Genomic DNA, 23,330 nt, shown 5'->3' with positions numbered 1-23,330 from the left:
GGTGGTCCAGTAGTTAAGAATCTGCTTTCCAACCCTGGGGATGCAGCTGCGATCCCTGGGAACTGTGTGTCACGGGACAGCTAAGCCCATGTGCTACTGGAGAAGCCCGCATGCGCCACAGGTAGAGAAAATCCCGAGCACGGCCACGAAGACCCAGTGCAGCCAAAATTAAAAATAAGGAAATAAAAAATCTAAAACCAATAATAATTTTTAAAGTGGGAGCATGGACAAAGCTAAGGGGAGAGTGAGAAGCTGGCCGGTCTGGGTATCTGACCCATATTTCTCAGGAAGATGACTGAGTGTAGGAGAGGATGGGGAAGAGGCCAGTAAAGGTCTCCAAGCAGCATTGTGACAAGATCAGATTGCTGTTTTAGAAACCTGGCACGCAGTGGAAGAATTAGAAGGGAAGTAGGGAAATCAGATCGGAGGTGGTACAATAGCCAAGAAGCTGGCTCGGGTTTCAGGAGTGGGAATGAAAGGGGTGGTGGTGGAGAAAGTGTTCCAGGTGGAGGAATCTAGGGCTTCGGGGTTGGGAGACTGGGGAGGGTGGTGGGATTCTTCACTAAGACAGAAAACATAGGAGGAAGACCATTTGGGAGGTGTTGGGCGCCTAGAATCGCTTCACGCGTGTGATGTCCAGGCGGAAACCCCTGGAGGCAGCTGATGGTTGGGCTTAAATGTTGATATGGGAACAGGAGAAATGCCAAAAAAACTGTGAGGTTAGAAAAGAATAACTCTACAGAAAATGGGAGGAAAGAAATAATAAAGATGTGCATTTAATGGACTAGAAACCAAATATTCAGTGCATGTGTGCTAAGTCACGTCAGTCGTGTCTGACCCTTTGCAACCCCATGGACTGTAGCCCACCAGGCTCCTCTATCCATGGGATTCTCCAGGTGAGAATACTGGAGTGGGTTGCAAAGAGGATCAAAAAAGTAAAAAATGATTTTTTGAAAATACGAATGAAAGGGTCATTCAGAGAAACAGAACTGATACGGTGTGTGTGTGTGTGTGTGTGTGTGTGTGTGTGTAGATGAGAGAGAGTTTGTAGATGAAAGAGAGACCAATAGAGACAGAAATTTGTTTTAAGGGATTGGCTCACACAATTTTGGAGGTTGGCAAGTCCAGAATCTGCAGGGCGGGCTGGCAGGCTGGAGCCCCAAGAGAGAGCCAATGTTGTAGTTCAAGGCTGAGGGCCATCTGCCACAGAATTCATTCTTCTTGGGGAATGTCAGTCTTTTTGTTCTGCCCAGCTGGGGGAGAAGCTTGCCCACATTATGGAAGACAATCTGTTTTACTCAGAGTCCACTGATTTAAAATGTTAAATGTTTGTCTCATCCAAAAACACTCTCCACTCTCACAGAAACATCCAGAATATTGTTTGACTGTATATCTGGGTACCTGGCCCAGCCAAGTTGACCCGTAAAATTAACTATCACAATAGGATACTGACAAAATTGATCAAGAGAAAAAAAGAGAAGACAGACCATGTTAGGAATGGAAGAAAAAGGGGAAATAACCCTAGACGTGTATGTGTGCTCAGTCGCTAAATCATGTCCAACTCTTCGTGACCCCATGGACTATAGCCGGCCAGGCTCCTTTGTCCATGGGATTTCCCAGGCCAGAATACTGGAGTGGGTTACATTTCCTTCTCCAGAGGATCTCCCTGACTCAAGGATTGAACCTGCATCTCCTGAATTGCAGGTGGATTCTTTACCACTAGCCACCTGGGAAGCTCATTAAGCCTAGACATAGCAGAGATTTAAAAGCTAGTACATTGCAACCCAACATTAAAAAGACAACTAACCCTATTTCAAATGGAGAAAGGCTCTAAATAGACCTTTCTCCAAAGAAGATACACAAATAACCAATATGCATGTGAAATTATACTCATTCGTCATTAAGGAAATGCAAATCATGATCATAACAAGATACCACTTCACACCTACTAGGCTGACTATAAAAATTTAAAAAAAGGACCCTTCCACAATACATTGCTGGTAAGAATGTAAAATGGTACAGCTACTTTGGAAAATAATTTGATTGTTCCTCACAAAGTTAAACATAAGAGTTATCACATGACATGGCAGTCCTACTCCAAGAGAACTGAAAACATATGTTCATGCAAAAACTTGTACACAGATGTTCATGGCAGCATTATTCATAGTAGCCAAAAAGTAGAAACAGCCCAACTGTCTGTCAACCTGTGAATGGATTAAAAACAGGTGGTATATCCATTCAATGGAGTATTCTGTAAATGAAGAGAAATATCATTCATTCTGTGCACCCAGGGTACTTAAAATTAGAATTCTACAATCAAAATAGTTTTCCAATAAAATTGCACAATGCATGCAAAATAGATCCTATTGAATATCATTTTCTAGATGTCAAGATGACAACTGCTAATAAGATGTGGTTTCTACAAACACATTGTACTGGTAGTTAAGGATTAATACATTTAGTCTCTACCCAAAAGTATTAATTAATACATTTAGTCTCTACCCAAAGATTCAATAGGAAAGCCAGAAACCAATATTTTAAGCTTTTTGAAAACCAGCCCAGATGACCAGCCCAGAGAACTGTCTGAGAAGGTGTTGGGGGACTACAGAAGCAAAAAGGGAGCTCAGAGAAAGTCACTGTGGGAAGCAGCTTTCAGCCCTGGGGCTGAGGGAGCAGAGAAAAGGGCTTGAGGTTTTGAGAACCTTGGCGCTCAGACAAGGGACCTCAACCCAGAGGTTCACCCATCCTCTGAGAGTGGGCTATCTGCCCAGCTAATGCTGGGCATTCCTTTGATGAGGCTGGTTCTGGGAGTGTAGAAAACAGCTAGAAAAGAAAAAAAGGCTGGAAAGTCAAACCAATTGCCACTGCAAGGATGAAGTGGAGTTGCTGAGGACTTGCTGATTGGACAGCAGTCAAACAGGAACAAATGGTCTGATTTTGGCAGGTCCTCCTGCCTCCCAGCCTCCCTCTAATGTTTCCTTGTGGCAGAACCTAGCCAGCTGGCAGAGGAGAAATGTGGTTTGCAGAGTCCTAGCCCATCCTGGAGCTGACTGTATAGGCTGGGCTGTAGCTGAGAAACAGGAGCTTAAATATTGCCATGTGGTCCCAACATACTTTATCCCAAATAGGGAGATCATTTAATTTCAGGAAAAAAATAAAACATTGCTCTGCTTATCTTCTGATACCAAACCCAGTTGCGGTCTTGAAATTCAGTTCTGGCACTCATGACCCCAACAGGTTAAAGGGCGTGGTCCACAATAAGACTGTACTCACTTCAGACCAGCTGGCTACCAATCCAAGTCAGTCAGTCAGTTCAGTCGCTCAGTTGTGTCCACTCTTTGCGACCCCATGAACCACAGCATGCCAGGCCTCCCTGTCCATCACCAACTCCCGGAGTTCACCCAAACCCATGTTCATCGAGTTGATGATGCCATCCAGCCATCTCATCCTCTGTCATCCCCTTCTCCTCCTGCCCTCAATCTTTCCCAGCATCAGGGTCTTTTCTAATGAGTCAGCTCTTCGCATCAGGTGGCCAAAGGATTGGAGTTTCAGATTCAACATCAGTCCTTCCAATGAACACCCAGGACTGATCTCCTTTAGGATGGACTGGTTGGATCTCCTTGTGGTCCAGGGACTCTCAAGAGTCTTCTCCAACACCACAGTTCAAAAGCATCAGTTCTTCAGTGCTCAGCTTTCTTTATAGTCCAACTCTCACATCCATACATGACTACTGGAAAAACCATAGCCTTGACTAGACGGACCTTTGTTGGCAAAGTAATGTCTTTGCTTTTTAATATGCTGTCTAGGTTGGTCATAACTTTCCTTCCAAGGAGTAAGCGTCTTTTAATTTCATGGCTGCAGTCACCATCTGCAGTGATTTTGGAGCCCGCCAAAATAAAGTCTGACACTGTTTCCACTGTTTCCACATCTATCTACCATGAAGTGATGGGACCAGATGCCATGATCTTAGTTTTCTGAATGTTGAGCTTTAAGCCAACTTTTTCACTCTCCTCTTTCACTTTCATCAAGAAGCTCTTTAGTTCTTCACTTTCTGCCATAAGGAAGGTGTCATCTGCATATCTGAGGTTATTGATATTTCTCCTGGCAATCTTGATTCCTGCTTGTGCTTCATCCAGCCCAGCGTTTCTCATGATGTACTCTGCAGATAAGTTAAATAAGCAGGGTGACCATATACAGCCTTGACATACTCCTTTTCCTATTTGGAACCAGTCTGTTGTTCCATGTCTAGTTCTAACTGTTGCTTCCTGACCTGCATACAGATTTCTCAAGAGGCAGGTTAGGTGGTCTGGGATTCCCATCTCTTTCAGAATTTTCCACAGTTTATTGTGATCCACACAGTCAAAGGCTTTGGCATAGCCAAGAAAGCAGAAATAGATGTTTTTCTGGAACTCTCTTGCTTTTTTGACGATCCAGTGGATGTTGGCAATTTGATCTCTGGTCCCTCTGCCTTTTCTACAACCAGCTTGAACATCTGGAAGTTCGCGGTTCACGTATTGCTGAAGCCTGGTTGGAGAATTTTGAGCATTACTTTACTAGCATGTGAGATGAGTGCAATTGTGTGGTAGTCTGAGCATTCTTTGGCATTGCCTTTCTTTGGGATTGGAATGAAAACTGACCTTTTCTGGTCCTGTGGCCACTGCTGAGTTTTCCATATTTGCTGACATATTGAGTGCAGCACTTTCACAGCGTCATCTTTCAGGATTTGAAATAGCTCAACTGGAATTCCATCACCTCCACCAGCTTTGTTCGTAGTGATGCTTCTTAAGGCCCACTTGACTTCACATTCCAGGATGTCTGGATCTAGGTGAGTGATAACACCATCGCAATTATCTTGGTCATGAAGATCTTTTTTGTATAGTTCTTCTGTGTATTCTTTCCACTTCTTCTTAGGGCCACCCACAATCCCCCTCGTGCTCTGTAACTCACTAGAATATCTCAGAGGATTCAGAAATGGGCTATGCATACACTTGTAGTTTTAGTATCAAGGAACTCAGGAACACTCAGGAACAGCCAATGAAGACGCACACAGGTCAGAGTCTGGGGGCCCACAAATGCAGTTTTCATGTCCTGTCCTGGAAGGAAATATTCCTCTTCATGGAATCAGGACGTGTCACCCTCCTGTCACTTCAGTGTGTTCACCAACCAGGAAGCTGCATTCAGCTTCAGGGTTCAAAGTTTCTGTTGGGGTTTCATTACCTAGGCATGACTGATTTAATCATTAGCTACATTATTGAACTCAGTCTTCAGCAGTCATACACTCCCCTCCCCCCTGTCCCAGGTGGGGCTGGCTCAATGCCCCAAACCTGTAACCATGTGTTTGGTCTTCCTACTGACCAGCGCCCATCCTGAGTCATAAATGCAGGTGTGATCCCAAGGGGCTCACGAATAACAAAGACCCACTGGAAAATTCCAAGGATTTAGGGTATTCCTCCCTCCCAGGAACCTGGGACAAAAACCCATCAAATTCTTTATTATACAGCATCTTACAGGACTTCCCTGGTGGTCCAGGGGCTCAGAATCCACCTGCCAACGCAGGGGACATGGGTTCTGTTGCTGGTCTGGGAAGATTCCACATGCCAAAGGACAACTCAGCCCACACACCACCACTGCTGAGCCAGCGTGCTGCAACTACTGAAATGCACGTGCTCTAGAGCCTGTGCTCTGCGACAGGAGAAGCCACCGCAACCGAAGTCCATGCACCGCAGCTGGAGAGTAGCCCCCGTTTGCTGCAGCTGGAGAAAGCCCACACACGGCAGCAAAGACCCACTGCAGCCAAAACTAAATAACTTTTAAAAACATCTTAACAAAATGAGAGAAACGTGACATTATTAAATGATGCCAAAATTCATTTGACAACGTAAGTTCTCATTCCAAGATTTAGAAGCATATAAGATAAAAGGGAATCAGTGCTAGGAAAAAAACCCGAGAAACGAGCCATTTGCCAACACTAAATAAGCTAGTTCAGTACATTTATAAGTGACCTTTGTTCTAAAACTTGCTTTTACTTGGAGCTTAGAAACCCATTCTTCTAGAGATGATCTTACCCAATGGTTTTAAAATGTAATGGTAATAATAAACCAAGGATAATAATGACTGGCATTTATTGAGCTGGAAATCTGCTGTATGCTGATGAATTATTCTAGATGCTAGAAAGTATAATGGAAGAAGATGGGGAACCTTAGTCAGAAACAACATTACATGGGATTGTCTCTTTCAGACACCTCTAGAATCTTAAACATAAGTAGTCTTTGCATTCCTGGATAAATATCCTGAGAAAAAAATGTCCACGGCATTATAGTGAAAGCTAAAAGGAAGAACGTATAGGAAGATGCTTGACATAGTTGTAGCATTGAACTCAGTAAATCAAGATAAAAACTCATCCAAGGCAGAACTCTGTAGTACTGAAGTGGACGTGGGACTTAGCATAAAATAAGCATGAAAGTAGAAAAAGTAATGCATTTTGCCCAAGTACTTAAGGATGGTGAAAATGTAGGATTGTACTTTAGCGTGTGATCAACATATAGGGTAGTTGACCTAGACGGGTAGGGTGGAGGAGGGGTGGGAGGGAGGCTGAAGAGGGAGGGAATATATGTATGCTTATAGCTAATTCACGTTGAACAACAGAAACCAACACAACTTTGTAAAGCAGTTATCTTCCAATTAAAAGAGATCTCGCGTAGTAGAGAGGAACAGAAAATGCACAGATATAAACCAAGCAAGTGTGACCTGTTGGATTTTAAGTATAATTTAATGAAACAAAGTAAACAAAACCTCATTTAAAAAAGCATTACAAACCACAAAAGACTTCAGAATAGTGAGAAAAGAAAAGCTAACAGTAGTTTTTTTAAAGTGATTTGCAAAAAAAAAAAAAAAAAAGTGATTTGCATTGCCTAATATCTATGGGTGATTTAATTTATTCATTGCATCATCATTTCAATGTCCAGTGCTAAGCACTGTGCTGGGCAGAGAATACCAGATGAATCACACACATTTCCTGTGTATGTGGAGTGAACAGCCTAGAATAAAAATACTTGTGGTCACAAACTGGAAGCACAGTGCAGGCTCTCCTTTGATGTGTGGTTGAATGCATTATGATGTTAAGTCATCTTGCAAGAGGGATGCATGAAATGATGTGATTAACAGATTTATATGAGATACGAAAATGTTCTCTACAGCTTGATGAAAAAATAGTTCACAGAAACGGAGAGATCCTATTGTAATATATAGCTATAAATGGAAAGCCTCTGCTATCAAATAGAGAATTGTTCATTCTTTCTCTTAGAGCAAATGTATAAAATTCTATTTTCATGCTTCCGATGGACACTGGTGAGCCAGTGGTTATGATATTATGTCCTCTTTCAATGCCTCCAGGCACCCTACCTATAAATGAGGAGAAAGCTCTTTCTCAGTTAACACGTAGGCTGGGTTCAAAGATGTGTGCCCCACACCTGCCCTCATGAACAGGGTGATTAGGCATCAACTGGGCTCTTTTCTGAGGCCTTGACCGTTTCTAGACTCGTGCGATAGAGAATACTCAACCTACTAAAAAGTAGCATTTCTCATTGGAAACGCTGTCCTGGATTTTCTAACCATTATTTATTCTCACTGGCCAGGTTACCCTTTCCCAACTGCTCCTCCTGTGGATCCATTTGCCAAAATCAAAGTGGATGACTGTGGAAAGACTAAGGGCTGCTTTAGGTTGGTAGATCTGTGAGTTGGAGGACTTTAAAGCTAAGACTTTGATTTGCTTCTCAAGGTAGTATTTAAATTGCATGCAGTTCACTCTCACCAGGGGCCCGCACCCCTCATAATTTCAGCACGGATGTAACCTGTTTCCAAAGGCCAGCCCAGGTTGCAGTCTTAAAGGCCTTGAGCTGTCTCACGCCCCTTGGCCCTGGAACTTACTTATCTGGTTCTTCATTTATGACTGTATGCCATTGACTCGGGGGTCTAACCAGTTGGTTGTATGAAGAAGAATTATATGACACAGAATTTGTCTCTGCTCATTCAGCACGGGTGTGGGCAGGACAGGCAATAATATTGGGTTGGCCCAAATGTTCACCCAAACGAACATTTGGGCCAACCCATCAGATGTGTCTAAGACCCAATTCCTTTTTAAAACAATGGTCATGACTGTGGATAGCTATATGGTCCTAGCTAGTCAGCATGCACTGATTATAGTGTTTCAGGTGTAGTGCCTGATTATCAGTAGTATTCTATCTAGATGTGATAGACTGGAGCTAGAAAACAGCATTGTAGACAGTGGCCTTCCATCTAGACAGCTCTGCTTTGTTGGGAAAGCCTCCTTTTCTTTGAGTCCTTTATTTCCAAAAACAAATTGTCCTTGAGTAAGGATTTTGATGGCCATTGCAATGAATGTGGTTTCTTTTTTTTTTTGGTTCGGGACTCAAAGTTCAAGGACTAAAAACTGAATAGAGAGGGTTTGAGTTTTTGGATTGCACGAGTATTTCAAAGGAATTTTTAAAAATCTCGTGATACTATTATTATTGAGGAAGATAGCCAGCAATGAATAATTCTGGTGATTAGGGGATATTTTTGAGAAGAAAAGGAGTTTTAGTGCCCTGCTGGCTTCAGGGAGACTTGCTTTCTGGCCCACTCACTTAGCTTTGCTCACCCCTTTCAGCTTTTTCACTTGAGTTCCTGTGGTCTTGAGCTTATACCCCTTGCCAGCTGCCCAGGGTATCTGCCTGCAAAGCTGCATGTTCCCTGTCTCCCTCCTCCATCAGTACTTAGCAGCCTTGCATCCTGTACCTTTAGCTACCTTTTATCTGAGCTTAGATTATCCCACCCATTGCTGTAGTTTTCAGTCGTTTCTGAAAGGCAGTATTCCTAAAACTAGGGCTTGCTGATCCTCAAAGGATCCACAAGTTCTCTGTAAGAAAATTTAAATTCATGCTTTCATTTCAGTGATGCTCCTTAAACGGATTAACGAATGCATAATCTGATTATCTGGATAAACATCTTACTTTAGTGTCTGAATTGTATTAGCCCCAAGCAGCTCGATAGAGCAAAGGCAAATTTTTTAAGTAAATGATGCATTCACATCCAGTGAATATAAATAAATGAGGCATTCGTTTGGTGCCTTGTATGTATAAGGGTTTTGGAGCAGTTCAAACAGATAAAAGTGGAGGAGAATGGAGTTGTGTCTAGTAGTAAGATGCAGACTGAAAATAAGGACCCCACAGAGTACAATCAGACATACCATGGGTGGGTAAGTAGGAAATCAGTTTCAGCCAATCACATCATTTATCCCCTGAATGCTATGAATTTAAAAAGTCCTGGTTTTGTAGTTTAATCTGTATTCAGTTTGTTCATTTTTGTTAATCGAAAATTTGTAAATGAAAAGAAATGGCAATCTAAATTATGTAAATTATTAACTCAGGATTTTTCTGTTCTCTAAAAGGAGTCAGAAATAGCGAATATTTGAGAAACTCTAATAAGATGTAGGGAACCCTGGCTAGGACTTGAGGCCCATGCCACAGCTTGATTCACTCTGCAAGTCCCTTCTCATCTCTGGACCTCTTTTGTACATAGATAAAGAGGAGCAGATCATCTTCGCAGTCTCTCCTGAATGAAATTGTGATTTTGGGATCTCAGGTAGCAGAGATCTGATTCATATTGCTTAGCATCCTGCCTGACACAGAGATGCTCTCTTAATGTATTTTGAATATGTAGAGGAGGAAGCAGTAATACCTGTTTTGGTATATCCTATATAGATACGGCAAACCCGGCTGTAATGCAGAGACCTGCGACTACTTCCTTAGCTACCGGATGATAGGGGCTGATGTGGAATTTGAGCTGAGTGCAGACACCGATGGCTGGGTAGCAGTTGGATTCTCTTCAGACAAGAAAATGGTAAGACACAAATCGTGGTGGAAGGTGATTTTTCTCTTCAGTCTGCTGTACCACTTTAGATTTTAGAGAATGAGCGTGGTGATGTTTCCCTAAGTGCCTGTGCCACTTTTAAATGGGAGAAGCCAAGTCCTGGTATTTGATTTTCTTTTTCCAAGCAAGTAAATTGGTCACAGCGTGATAGTGATTATACTAGTTATGGCTCTCCGATTACAAGTTAAAAAAAAAAAAAATAATTCAAGTTATTTTAAACAGAGAAGGTAGGGTTGGTTATGAGAGTACAGGATATCTCCTGGTACCTGTATTCATTAGTTAATTCCACAGTCATGCTGCAAGGGAGCCCCACCAAACCACATGGCTGATAACAGTCAGCATTGACTTGTTGCTCACATGTGTCTGGACTGGCTGGGACTCAGTTGCTTTTGGCTCCAGTCCATGGGTTGGACTCAGGTGTTGTCTAATCATTCTGGAACCAGTGGCTCCCAAGGCATGTTTTTTTCATGGCAGAGGCAGAAGTACAAGAGTCATCCAAGCTGATTTCAAACCAGTGTTCACATCACATCTGCTGGTAATATTCCATTGCCCTGAGTAAGCCATCCAGCCTAGCCCAAAATGAAAGGGCAGAGAAGTATCCTTGCCAACCAAGAGGCCTTGTGAAGGTGTAGATATATAATATGACAACAGGGGAGTGAAGAATTGGGTTCAGCAATTCAATATTCCACATCATACATTGTCAAGAATGCATCTGGCCCTTAGAAAGGACTGTGGCCGGGAACAGGCAGGAACCCAGGTTGCTGTCCATTCCTTACCTCTGCGTCTCTCTGTCCTCTGCCGCATTCTCCCCTTTCTTCCAGAGCCTCATCATTTGCCAGGCATTGTGCCAAGGTGCTTCCCAAACAGCCACACTTTCTCAGGCCGTTGAACCTTTGCATGTGCGGCTGCTTTTTGTATAATATGCTTCTCTTCACCTCGTCTGTTTTGAGGCTCTTAGAGTGAGATGAGGGCAGCAGGAGTGGTGGGCAGGGCCCAGGTTTCAGATATATTTTGAAGGTAATACTGACGGGCTTTTGCCAGTGGATTGGACCTGGGTTATAGGTGGGTTATAAGAAGAGATTCGAGGATCAGGCTATGCAATCAAAATTCCGTTGAGTTTGTTTTTGGAGAGGTCGCTAGAAGAATGAACTTCTCACTCGAGGGTGCAAAACAATGGGTCCACCTGGTAAGACTGCATGGATACTAGTCTACATCACTTATCTCCTACTTCAGGTCAATGGGAAAAAGAGTGGCTGTGTGCCATCCAACAGGCTGGCTTGCAGTGCAGTTGACCATTTCTTGTCCAGGAATGGATTTGCATCCATGGTGCAGCTGTTACCATAAGGGGGCTCAGAGGAGGGAGGTTGAGTAAGAAGCATCCACATTTCATGTTTGACATTTTGCTATCTAAAGGCCTTTAAAATCTAGGTTTCTTTTTCTCTTCCTATTACTCTAAGAAGCACAGATTTAAAGATTTTCAAAACCTGATGCATGGGAAAAGCAACATGGAACCTCTTTGTAATAGTCATTGACTTTTTTTTGGAAATAATGCATTGCTGATTTCTTTATTAGATTTTATTCTTTAGAGAGGTTTAGGTTCACAGCAAAATTGAAGAGGGTACAGAAAATTCCCACACACCCTGTCCCCACACACGCAGAGCCTCCCCCATTATCAGGATTCTCCACAGAGGGGTACATTTCTCATAGCTGATAAACACCTTTAACTTTTTTAGTTTGTTTGTTTTTTTAAACGTTAATCCAATAGACAAGTTGCAGGAGTAGGACCGTTGTCGTTGTTGTCCAGTCACTCAGTCGTGTCCGACTCTTTGTGACCCTGTGGACTGCCGCACACCAGTCTTCCCTGTCCTTTGCGACCTCCTGGAGTTTGCTCAAATTCATGTCCATTGTGTCGGTGATGCCATCCAACCATCTCAGCCTCGGTTGCCCCCTTCTCCTGCCTTCAATCTTTCCCAGCATCAGGGTCTTTTCCAACGAGTCGGCTCTTTGCATCAGGTGGCTGAAGTATTGGAGCGTCAGCTTCAGTCTTCCCAATGAATATTCAGGACTGATTTCCTTTAGGATTGACTGGTTTGATCTCTTTGCTGTTCAAGGGACTCTCAAGAGTCTTCTCTGGTACCACAGTTTGAAAACATCAGTTCTTCAGTGCTCAACCTTCTTTATGGTCCAATTCTGACATCTGTACCTGACCACTGGAAAAACCATAGCTCTGACTAGATGGACCTTTGTTGGCAAATTAATGTCTCTGCTTTTTAATTCACTGTCTAGGTGTGTCATAGCTTTTCTCCCAAGGAGTAAGTGTCTTTTAATTTCATGGCTGCAGTCACCGTCTGCAGTGATTTTAGAGCCTAGGAAAATTAAGTCTGTCACTGTTTCCATTTTTTTCCCATCTATTTGCCATGAAGTGATGGGACTGGATGCCATGATCTTCGTTTTTTGAATGTTTAGTTTTAAGCCAGTTTTTTTCACTCTCCTCTTTCACCTTCATCAAGAGGCTTTTTAAGTTCCTCTTCGCTCTCTGCCGTAAAGGTGGTATCATCTGCATATCTGAGGTTACAGATATTTCTCCTGGAAATCTTGATTCCAGCTTGAGCTTTATCCAACCCAGCATTTTGCATGATGTATTCTACATATAAGTTAAATAAGAAGGGTAACAATATACAGCTTTGACATACTCCTTTCCCAATTTTGAACCAGTTCATTCTTCCATGTCCGATTCTAACTATTGCTTCTTGACCTACATACAGATTTCTCAGGAGGCAGGTGATGTGGTCTGGTATTCCCATATCTTGAAGAATTTTCCAGTTTGTTGTGATCCACACAAAGACTTTAGCATAGTCAATGAAGCAGAAGTAGATGTTTTTCTGGAATTCTCTTGCTTTTTCTATGATCCAACAGATGCTGGCAATAGGACCATAAGCTCCTATATATATACATGTTTCACCTGTTGTTCAGCTGCTAAGTTGTGTCCGACTCTTTGGGACACTATGGACCGCAGCACGCCAGGCTTCCCTGTCCTTCACCATCTCCCAGAGTTTGCTCAAACTCATGTTCATTGAGTCGGTGACGCCGTCCAATCATCTCATCCTCTGTCATCCCCTTCTCCTCCTGCCCCCAATCTTTCCCAGCATCAGGGTCTTTTCCAATGAGTCGTCTAATAAACTCCTATATGTATGTTTCCCCAAATCATAACTTTTTATTGTGGTAAAGCATATACAACCTAAAACTTACTATTTTAACCATTTTCAAGTATACAATTCAGTGGCATCAACTGCATTCCTGGTGTGGAACCACCACCATCTGGTTCCAGAACGTATTCACAAACAGTAACGTTTGCCGTACGCGCTTTATCTCTCTCTGCTGCTGCTACTCCTCTGACTTCTACTACTTACTATTTTTATTATTTTCTACAAACTTGAGAGGTTAGATTGACCCTTTATCATGACCCTTTATCCCTAAATATTTAAGCGGGTATCTCCTAAGATCAAGGATATTCTTTTTCATTATATAATTTATTAAATGCAGGAAGTTTAACATAGATACAGTAGTTTTATCAGATATACTGTCCACTATCAAAAGTTGCCCTTTGCCCCAATACTATGCTTTATAGAAAATTTTATTTTATGATTCAGGGGTCTGTGTAGGAACACCATTAGTTGTCATGTGTTGACATGACAATATCTTTAGTCTTCTTCTTGATTTTGAAACAGTGTTTTAGCATTTTCTTTTTTAGTCTTTCATGATATTGACCCTTTTGAAGGTTACAGGCCACTTTTTTTGGTAGAATGACCTTCAATTTGGATTTGTTTGCTCATGATTAGGTTAAGTATCTGTGTTTTTGGCAGGACTGCTAGAGAGCTGGTGATGTAATCTTCCCTAAGTGGCACATGAGGAGACACTCAATGCCAGATATAGTGGTGCAAACTCTGGTCACTTGATTAAAGGTTTTTAATGGCATTTTAAGCAATTTTGGGGGTGGGACTTCCAATTACACAGGTCATGGAATGTATATTTTGGAGTGAAATTTCTCTCTAGCTGAAGAGTTTGCCTAAGATGCACCTTTAACTTTTTTCTCCATCATCTTTTGTGTCAGGGTGGTGACGATGTCATGGCCTGTGTCCACGACGACAATGGCAGGGTCCGCATACAGCACTTCTATAATGTAGGCCAGTGGGCAAAGGAGATTCAGAGAAACCCTGCCAGAGATGAAGAAGGAGTTTTTGAGAACAATCGGGTCACCTGCAGATTTAAACGGCCTGTAAACGTTCCCAGAGATGAAACGATTGTCGATCTGCATTTGAGTTGGTATTACCTGTTTGCTTGGGGTCCAGCCATTCAGGGTAAGCTTACATTTTGGCATCTGGATTAAACACCAGACACTGCTGTGCTTGAGTCATTATTGACTGGGAGTCATTATTTCTAAGAAAGTGATGAGCACTTTGTATAACATAGAAAAAGGAGACAGGATCCTGCCTTCAGAGTATAGTAATGGACTTACCATACACATGAACACAGAATGGGACAAGCTATACACATGCATAGTTAAAGCAAGAAGGTTAATAGTTAACTTACAAGTTAACTTAGTTGTTATGTTAAATTAACATAGTTAAATACAAGATAATCTATGATGAGCTATGGCTTGATGAAACAGATCGTATGTCTGCTGTATATGGTGTATGGACTCTGTTTCTCACAATGGTCTCATTTACTTCTCACCATGTCCAGAACTGTAGGAATTATCCTCATTTTAGAGAGCTTAAGGAATCTGCTCGGGGGATTCCCAGGTGCCACTAGTGGTAAAGAATCCACCTGCTGATGCAGGAGACTCAAGAGACCCGTGTTCGATCCCTGGGTCAGGAAGATCCCCTGGAGAAGGAAATGGCTACCCAGTATTCTTGCCTAGAAAATTCCATGGACAGAGGAGCCTGGTGGACTATATTTCACAGGGTCACAAAGAGTTGGATACGACTGAGTGACTGATACTTTCACTTTTTTTTCCATCCATTGTCTAATATGATCTTTTTCTTTCCTTTAAATTGTTGCCAGTGATTGATTGGAAATTTCATGCCTTTCTTTGCCTGTTTCTAGTTGGGAAAACATCTGGATGCCTCCAGATTTGTGACCCCTTTTCCATTTGCTTATTTCCCAGGTTACTGACAATGAATCTGCAATTATATTTTTGACTACTCTTAGTACCCTGGGAAATAAACTATGTCTTAGGCTGGAGAAATGAACTTATTTTAAATGATGGGGTTTGGAATCTAAAACGCTGAGTTTGAGTGTTGATTCTGCCCCTTGGTAGCTGTATCTAGCTTTTATCTAAATTCTGAGTTCTAATTTCTTTTTCTCTAAAATGAGGATAATAATGATATTGATTTCATAGCATTATTGTAAGGGTTAAATGAAAACAAGTATTTGAAATTGCTGGCAAGTGCTGCACCTCAGAAGGTCATCTTCTTACACATATGGCATCATGGCCCAGTATTCCAAGCCCTCCCCAACACTGGAGACTTTGCCTGATAAGCACTCTCAGCATCCTGTCGTTGTTCTCAATATCTCCAAACAACACGGACGCATGCCTACCTTACAGACAGGCTTGTGCTTTTCCTGTCTCGTGAACACTATTCTAATGCCTCTCTGGTGATCAAACCCTATTCATCCTCTTAAGGTCTCTCAAAGAGGATAAACTGTGAGCTGAGCCTTGAAGGGAGGATATGGGATTAGATGTCTCTCAAGAAGGGCATGAACTGGAGGTACACAGTTAAGCCTGGGAATTCACAATGGTGACCAAGGAGCGAGGTTAGGAATGAGAGGAGAGTGGGACCCGTTGAGACAAAAACTCTTGCCAACCTGAGGAGTTCGGTTTGTGTTAACGAGAGCCAGCATGGACACTGGGATAGGGGCTGGGCATGTCAAGTATGGCACATCTTCCCTGGCAGACAGTACCTTCAAAACCCTGCCTTTGAGGCCTGTTTTCCAAGGAGATCTTTGCTCAGAACTCATGGGCGTGTCTCCCTCACCCGAGTTTCATATTGGTTAATCAAAAGGTCAGGCCCTTCCCATCAGTTTTAGCTTATGAAGCAGCTTTTACATATAGCCTTTCCCTTTTTCCTCTTCTAACCAGCTCAAAAAATGTTTTCCGTCCAAAGACTTGTTTGGTATCTTAATTCTCCTACTTTCGTACGACTCCATTCCACTCTGCCAGACAGACATGCAGACTTATGGACACACAGCACATCCTGTCTGATCTGGCCTGGGCAGGCTTCCACTTTACATCCGATAGACTTCCATCTGCAAGGGTGTCGGTCAGGAGTTGTTAGTGATCCATATATTAATATTAAAAATATTTTTAAAAAAAATAGCAGCTCTTTGAAGATTTGTCTCATTTTTCTGTGGTTTGCATGTATCATTTTAAATCTGTACCTTTTTTCTCTTGCTGCTTCCTTTTTCTTTCTTTCTTCTCAAAGGCTCTATCACCCGACATGATATAGACTCACCACCGACTTCAGAGCGTGTTGTCAGTATTTACAAGTACGAGGACATTTTTATGCCATCGGCTGCCTATCAGACCTTCTCCTCTCCGTTCTGTCTGCTTCTAATTGTTGCCCTGACCTTCTACTTATTGATGGGAACCCCTTAACCACAATGGCAGAGCCAACAGAGTCAATGCATTAGAAAGCCTTTAGTATATTTTTAAAAAATATTCAGTATTATTTTAGCTTCTATTATGTAAAAAAACAAAAACAAGACACAGATGATTCAGCTTTTTGGAAAAAAGAGCAAGCTTCTTTTCTAATTGAAGAGTGTTGTTTAATAATGACCCACACTTTTAGAAAGTACTTGAAACTTTTCTAAGCACTCATTTTCAAATATGTTTTCTTACTTGAGCTTTACAACATGTCTGAGTTGGGTTGACAAAAATGGTTATTGCTATCATTATTACACTGATTGGAATTTGAGACCCAAGAAGACACTCTTTTTATGATTCTTGTGCCATGTAGCCTTGGCTGCTCGCAGTCAGATAACACATAGCGAAGCAGAGAAAGCCAGGCTTAGAAACTGTGTCTCTAAACAGTCTTCACTCTTCCAACTACAGTTCAAGAGAGTTATTTGGAGTAATACTAACGAGAACTTCGCTGGACGGCCCAATTCACAGTCAGCCTTCTAGGCAGAAGAACTTTCAGATTCCCACAGAGCATGAAGGTCTTTAGATATTTACACAGCTCATGAGGAGAATGATGGAGGTAACAGTGATATGAAAATGGTTCAGATTTATTTGAAATATCTTCTCAACTAGTAAGTAGCTAAGGGAACACATTTTTTTATTGCTGCTTGGAAAGGTTAGAAACAAAACTGTGAGTATTCCTGAAGATGTAAAATTATATTAAGGATAAAAAATATGGGCATTCTTAGAAGTTAGAATTTGGACTCTACTACCACTATATTTAATAAATTAAGGTATTCGTTTGTGGTTACAGCTAATTTTGTTGTCAGAATCAACATATGTTGAGTACAATTAAATGTATTATAATACACAAATCATCTTAAATATTCAAGGCATTTTGATAATAAATTAACATTTTTGGAGATTGTGGAAATTTGGAGTAGAAACCTTTTAAAGATGACATTTTTAAAATTAGAAAATGCCCCATCAAGTGAATTTACTTAGAGTATCCATTCACATGTTCAGACTTGTAAACTGGGTTAGCCATCAGCATAATTTATACTAATGTCTTGACTTAATGCACTTTCTTTTTTCAAAGGAACCCAAATGTTGCTTTACTCCAGCTGTCTGAGTTAACAGCCCGTTTAGAGGGAAAGCGTCTATGGGTGTATGCTGCTGAGGCATTCCCATTGTAGAGTTCTGGAGTCTTCTGGCTCCCCACCACACCACACCCCATTGCTTTAAAGCTGTCTTCAACTTTGTGGGTTTTGTGATTAAACAACACTGGAGACTGTGATTTCTAATGCCATCCTTGGAATCCATGTCGGAGGTGAAAGGCCACTTCCCCTGTGGAAAAGGCTTTCACATGCTTCTGGAACTGAACAAAATGACGAAAGCATCCCAGTTCTGTGACTTTGCACAATTTACCACTTGCATCCAAGGGATGCAGGAGAAATGATCCTCATTGCAGATGGAGAGAGGTCCAGTGTCATTGAACAATGGCTTCAAACTCAAGTCATCTGACTCAAGTCCCAGGCTCCACCTGACTGCAGTGGCCTCATTACGAAGCCCATCAGCCCTGGCTGAGGATGGCCTGTATGTCACCTTCTAAGGTGGTTGTGTAGTGGTTGTGTAGCCGTGAGGACACTGAGTGTGCAACACCCACATTGTAAATAAGAAAGCAAATATTTTTATATTTCACCCCCTCGTGTATAATAATTCCTCTATAAATAGGTTAAAACTAAATCGAGACTCAAGCTAGTCTCTGTAGCAGGAAGAGAAAGAATAAATTAAGGGATTTTCCCTCTGCTTACTTTCAAGTCAGGCTAATTGTTTCATGAACTGTTTTTCCTTGGATTACCAGTCTTGCATATTTGTGCTTTGAACTTTCAACGATCTCTCATTTCCATTAGTGTAAAATGAGAAACACTTTGATTACCTGCACTGCCGTCTTTTGTCACCACCCCTCCACCTGGCTGGGTCCCAGCAAGACTGAATTGCTCTCAGTTCTTCAGACCCAATTTCTCGCTTCTCTTGACATTCCTGTGCCCAGACATTCTCCACTGCCTAGGCGTGCTGAACTCCTATGCATCTTTCAGGTCACAGCCTAAGTGTTTCTTCCTCCAATCCCCTGGACTAAGTGGGTTCAGGCCCCTGCCAAATGCTCTCATAGCACACTCAGCTTCCCAGTCATTTTACTCATCACACTTTCCTTCACTGCTGGCTTGTCCTCCCTGCTAACTCCCTAATGGAGGGACTACAGCTTGTTATTCATGATTGTAACAGACACTCCTACATAGTAGGTACTCAGCAAACATTTGTTGAATGAATACATAAATGAAACTACTTCGTGGCAAGTTTGGTTCACAAAGCTTGTATTTCACATATATTGCCAGACTGGCCAACATTTTTATGTTCTTCCTGTGGTCATTCTCTTAGCAAACACTGAGCTTTTGTCTTTTGAAACATAAATAGAAAGATCTTTCATAACAATGCTGTTTTGCCCTGTAAAACAGAGTTTGACATTTTTAACAATAATCACTGTTCAGAAATGAGAATTTATAGACCAGGAATGCAAAACTGAATTTCACCATCATCTCAGAGAATCATCAGTTTATGGACATACTAAAGTTAAAATTCTGTAGACTCAAATTTCATTAATTCTTACCTAGCATAGGAGAATCAACTTCTATTTTATCTCGGTAGTCCTTTTTCTAACATTGTACTTGTTATAGGGGAGATACCCAACCAGTGTATTTTTGTAAATGCCCAGGTAGAATAATAATATTTGCTAAATTTATTTAGTGCTGTTCTAAGCACTTTACATGGATTAACTCATTTAATCCTCACAACAACCAGAGGAAGTAGATTCTGTTATTAGTCCAGTTTTACAGATGAAAAAACTGAGGCTAGGCATTTGGCATGAATTACCAGTGCTGGCTTCCAAGGTGGCGCTAGTGGTCAAGAACCTGCCAACCAGTGTTGAAGACGTGAGAAAGGCAGGTTCAGTCCCTGGGTTAAGGAAGATGCCCTGGAGGAGGGCATGGCAACCCACTCCAACATTCTTACCTGGAGAATCCCCACGGACAGAGGAGCCTGGCGGGCTACAGTCCATAAGGTTGCAAAGAGTCGTACATGACTGAAACGACTGAACATGTACCAGTGTTGGCGAGGGCTTGAGACACCATTTTATCCAATACACTTACTTTAAAAAGGCACATGCACACCCACTCTCCACACCCAAATTAGCCAAGTGCTTTTTTCCCCTGGGTTAGGAAGATCTCCTGGAGAAGGAAATGGCAACCCACTCCAGTATTCTTGCCTGGAAAATCCCATGGATGGAGGAGCCTGGTAGGCTGCAGTCCATGGGGTTTCGAAGAGTCAGACATGACTGAGTGACTTCACTTTCACTTTTTTCCTCCATTAAGCAATTTACAATGAATAGGAGGACTTTTTATAGTTAGATTTAGGGAAAGGGGTACATTTTACTTTCTTTTTCTTTTCTTAAAACATTTTGAAAAAGAAAAAATAAAGCATTTTGATTATTTTGCCATTTTAGTGCTTTTTATATTATTTAAAAATAATACACAGATTGGAAAAGATTAGAATGTATTTGTCTTAAAAGTGACTTACCTAAAACCCGGGTCTTCCAACTTAGGGCCTAGTGCCCTTTTCTTGCTTCACTGTAGTCTCAAAGATGAATTTGCCAACATGATTTCAGACAAAATGCAGGGGCCATATTTCATTATCTTTAGTTGGCTTCTGTCCTTAAGGAAATTGGACAGTTTGGACAACTCAGGGATAGATTGCATCCCACAGAGTTTTTTTTACTACTGTTTCTGTAATTAAGTTTACAGTCTATATTCAGGATTTTGTGCTTAAGAGCTATTAACACTGAGGCTGTCATTCTTAGTTCTGGCCTGAGGGTCAGCAAAGTTTTTCTGTAAAGGTTCAGATGATAAATAGGCTTTAAAGGTCCAGGCTTTAAAGTCTCTCAGCTGTTCAGCTGTCACAGACAATACATAAACCAGTGAGCATGGCAGTGTTCCAGTAAAACTTCACTGACACAAATTCAGATTTTATATAACTTTTACATGTCACCCATATTTTTCTTTAGATTAAAAAAAAATTTTAATGTAAGAACCACTTTAGCTTGCAGACCATACAAAGATAGGCAGCAGGTTGGCCTGTGGACTGCAGTTTTCCTACTCTTGCTCTCAGCTAAATGACCCAGGTATCATGATCAGTTGCATAGGATACTGCCAGTAATGTAAGTTGTTACTAGTTAACTGTAAAAATATCGATGTTAGTGAGTAATTTGTAAAATAAATTAGAATTGATGGATTGTTATCTTGATAATGCATTCCCATTAGAACCTGCATTCTAATATATTTTCCAGAGTTGATGTGAGAGAGAGAGCAGTAAAGTCAGAGCTGGGTGAACAGCAGTTTTATTTTATCTAGGTTGAGGCAATTGTGAATGGCTTTTACTGTGCCATTGCTCTTCATGGTGGGATTACAGTTGACCCTTAAAGATCACAAAGGCTTAGGGATACTGATACTGTCCTTTAGTGGAAAATCCACCTATAATTTAGAGTAAGCCCTCCAAAATATGTAGTTCCCACGTCTGAGGCTCCTCCTATCCGTAGTCCCACATCCAAGGATGCAACCAGCCTCACTGCGTGTAGCACTGTAATATTTACTATTGAAAAAGATCCATATTTAAGTGGACCTGTTCAAACTAGTTCAAACTTGTGTTGTTCAAGGGTCAGCTGTACAGTGTTTCAGACTAATGTATTTTCCTCTAGACAATTTTTAAGTATTACCTAAATCTATTACATTCATGGGATGGGAGTGTTTTACACATGTGACTATGGCAGCACCTCCTGTGTCATAATGGAAGTATGTTTGAGAACCACACAATAGTCCAAATGCTGAGATGGGAATACTTTACTGTATAGAATTGCTCTGTTCTCTAAACAGAATTGGTTATGTTTAGTGAACAGTTTGATTATTCTCAGTGTGTTTGTATATACATTTGTGCATATGTGATGAGCACTGTGTTTATACATAAATGCCCATATATATATACCATTTGAAAGTCTTTGTCAGGATTGTGTCTGTTTCTGATCTCTTAAATACTTTAAAACTCAAGAGGTAAAACATTGTGTGTATTATAGGCAAAACTACCCTTGAGTTTATGGTAGTTTAGTTTGTAGAAAGGATTCCTGGGTCCTTTATTAAACTTTGCCTCCTCCACTCAACATTCTATGACTTGTTAAGAATGTATAAAGTATCATTGTTGAGTTTGACTTTTCTATACAGTTAGTTAAGAAACTAAGACTAGTGTGAACTGAGTAAATGGCATGTTCATGCAACCTAGCCATGTTTTATATTTAAATAGATTCCTTATTCATTTAATCAATTATTTAGTTTCAAGTTATACTTGGTTGTTTTTATATTTAATAGATGAGTATACATTCTTTTTCATGGAAATAGTGGCTATTAATGTGATTTTAAATATGATTAAAGATTTAAGTGAATCATCAAGCTCTTTGGGATTTTTCACTTCTACTATGCTGATATTACATTAATGTTTTCTGTTTCCCCTGGATATTGGCCATTAGGCAAATAGCTATTCCATTTCATTCTTCTGGAGAGTGATCAATTCTGTAGGATTATGGGGTGTTGTGGTGGTTGTGGCATTCACCCAGATCAGTAAAGCCGTTATCTTTTCATCAGATAGAATGTCCTGACCACCTGGAAGTGTAAATGCAACTTCTCCACATGCCTTATTCCCCCAGATGCGCTGATATGCTGGAACAATCTGGCTCCAGAAGTGTTAATAATACTTTTTTGAGACTTGTCTATCAAATACTATTTTGTAAGAACTATGCCTTTAAATAGACATTGATGGGTTATATTTGTTTTATAATAATTGTGTACCTAATGTTCACTTGTGATTGATTTTGAGATTTATGTATATTTATAAGCCTGTCCTATGTGAATTTTTACTCTATGATGTGTGGTATCTTACTAATAAAGACATGGATTTCTATTTATGTAAAGTAATTGTAGCAATATTCCTAGATGCTTCCTAAGTGATTGTTCTGCCCATCTGACATCACAAATACTCCAATCTTTAGAGGATTATGTTAGAGTTAGAATATATTAACTAGATTTAAACTTTAAAATATAGATTCTCAACATGGTTTGAAATTCTTCAGTTGATGTCATTAAAGTTTGTAATTCTTTACTGCTTTACTCTGATGCATTTTTGATTTTATGTTTGTTTGTTTTACATCCTTTCATCAGTAAAGTCTTTGTGAAGTTATAAACTTTGGAGAAGATGAGAGCCTGTCATCCTGACAAAGAAAAAATCACGTTGCAGTAGTCAGGTAAAAATATTTGCAGAAAAACAATTTGCAAAAGAAATCCATATTTAAAGCTTCAGCCTAATACCTTTATCAGATAGTAAACGGAGGCCTATAATCTCATTTAAATTGTATTAGTTGACTAACAGTGCATACTAGCTCTAAGAATTTCGTTACAGACCTTAGTGGTAACTAAATCATATTGTATATTAACAAGAGTTAGTTTAGTGGTAAAGGCTTATGAATCCTCAGGGTGGCGTGGAAATTGCAGAATGCAATAGCTGAGCAAACTGAGAAACTAGGAGTAGGTTGAAAAGTGCAAGGAATGTCATGTTAAGAAAGAATTAA

At 40.8% G+C, this 23,330-nt stretch overlaps 1 protein-coding gene across 3 annotated transcripts in view; it reads left to right on the top strand.

Annotated features, from left to right (window-relative positions):
- FRRS1L (ferric chelate reductase 1 like) overlaps positions 1 to 22,878 on the top strand; it is a 28,630-nt gene extending 5,752 nt beyond the window's left edge. For 2 of the 3 annotated variants that reach the window (XM_043453102.1, XM_043453103.1), the window contains exons 2-5: positions 7,635 to 7,719; positions 9,759 to 9,897; positions 14,039 to 14,285; positions 16,413 to 22,878. In XM_043453102.1, the coding sequence (XP_043309037.1) occupies positions 7,635 to 7,719; positions 9,759 to 9,897; positions 14,039 to 14,285; positions 16,413 to 16,585 (644 nt within the window). In that variant the 3' untranslated portion in view covers positions 16,586 to 22,878. The remainder of the gene's footprint in view (positions 1 to 7,634; positions 7,720 to 9,758; positions 9,898 to 14,038; positions 14,286 to 16,412) is intronic. The other variant, XR_006266605.1, reaches the window with a different exon arrangement.
- The last annotated feature ends 452 nt before the right edge of the window (positions 22,879 to 23,330 follow it).

This window comes from Cervus canadensis, chromosome 30 (genome assembly GCF_019320065.1).
Source record: "Cervus canadensis isolate Bull #8, Minnesota chromosome 30, ASM1932006v1, whole genome shotgun sequence".
NCBI lineage: Eukaryota > Metazoa > Chordata > Mammalia > Artiodactyla > Cervidae > Cervus > Cervus canadensis.
The sequence above is the reverse complement of the archived record's forward strand: the minus strand, read 5'-3'. Positions and strand labels throughout refer to the sequence as shown.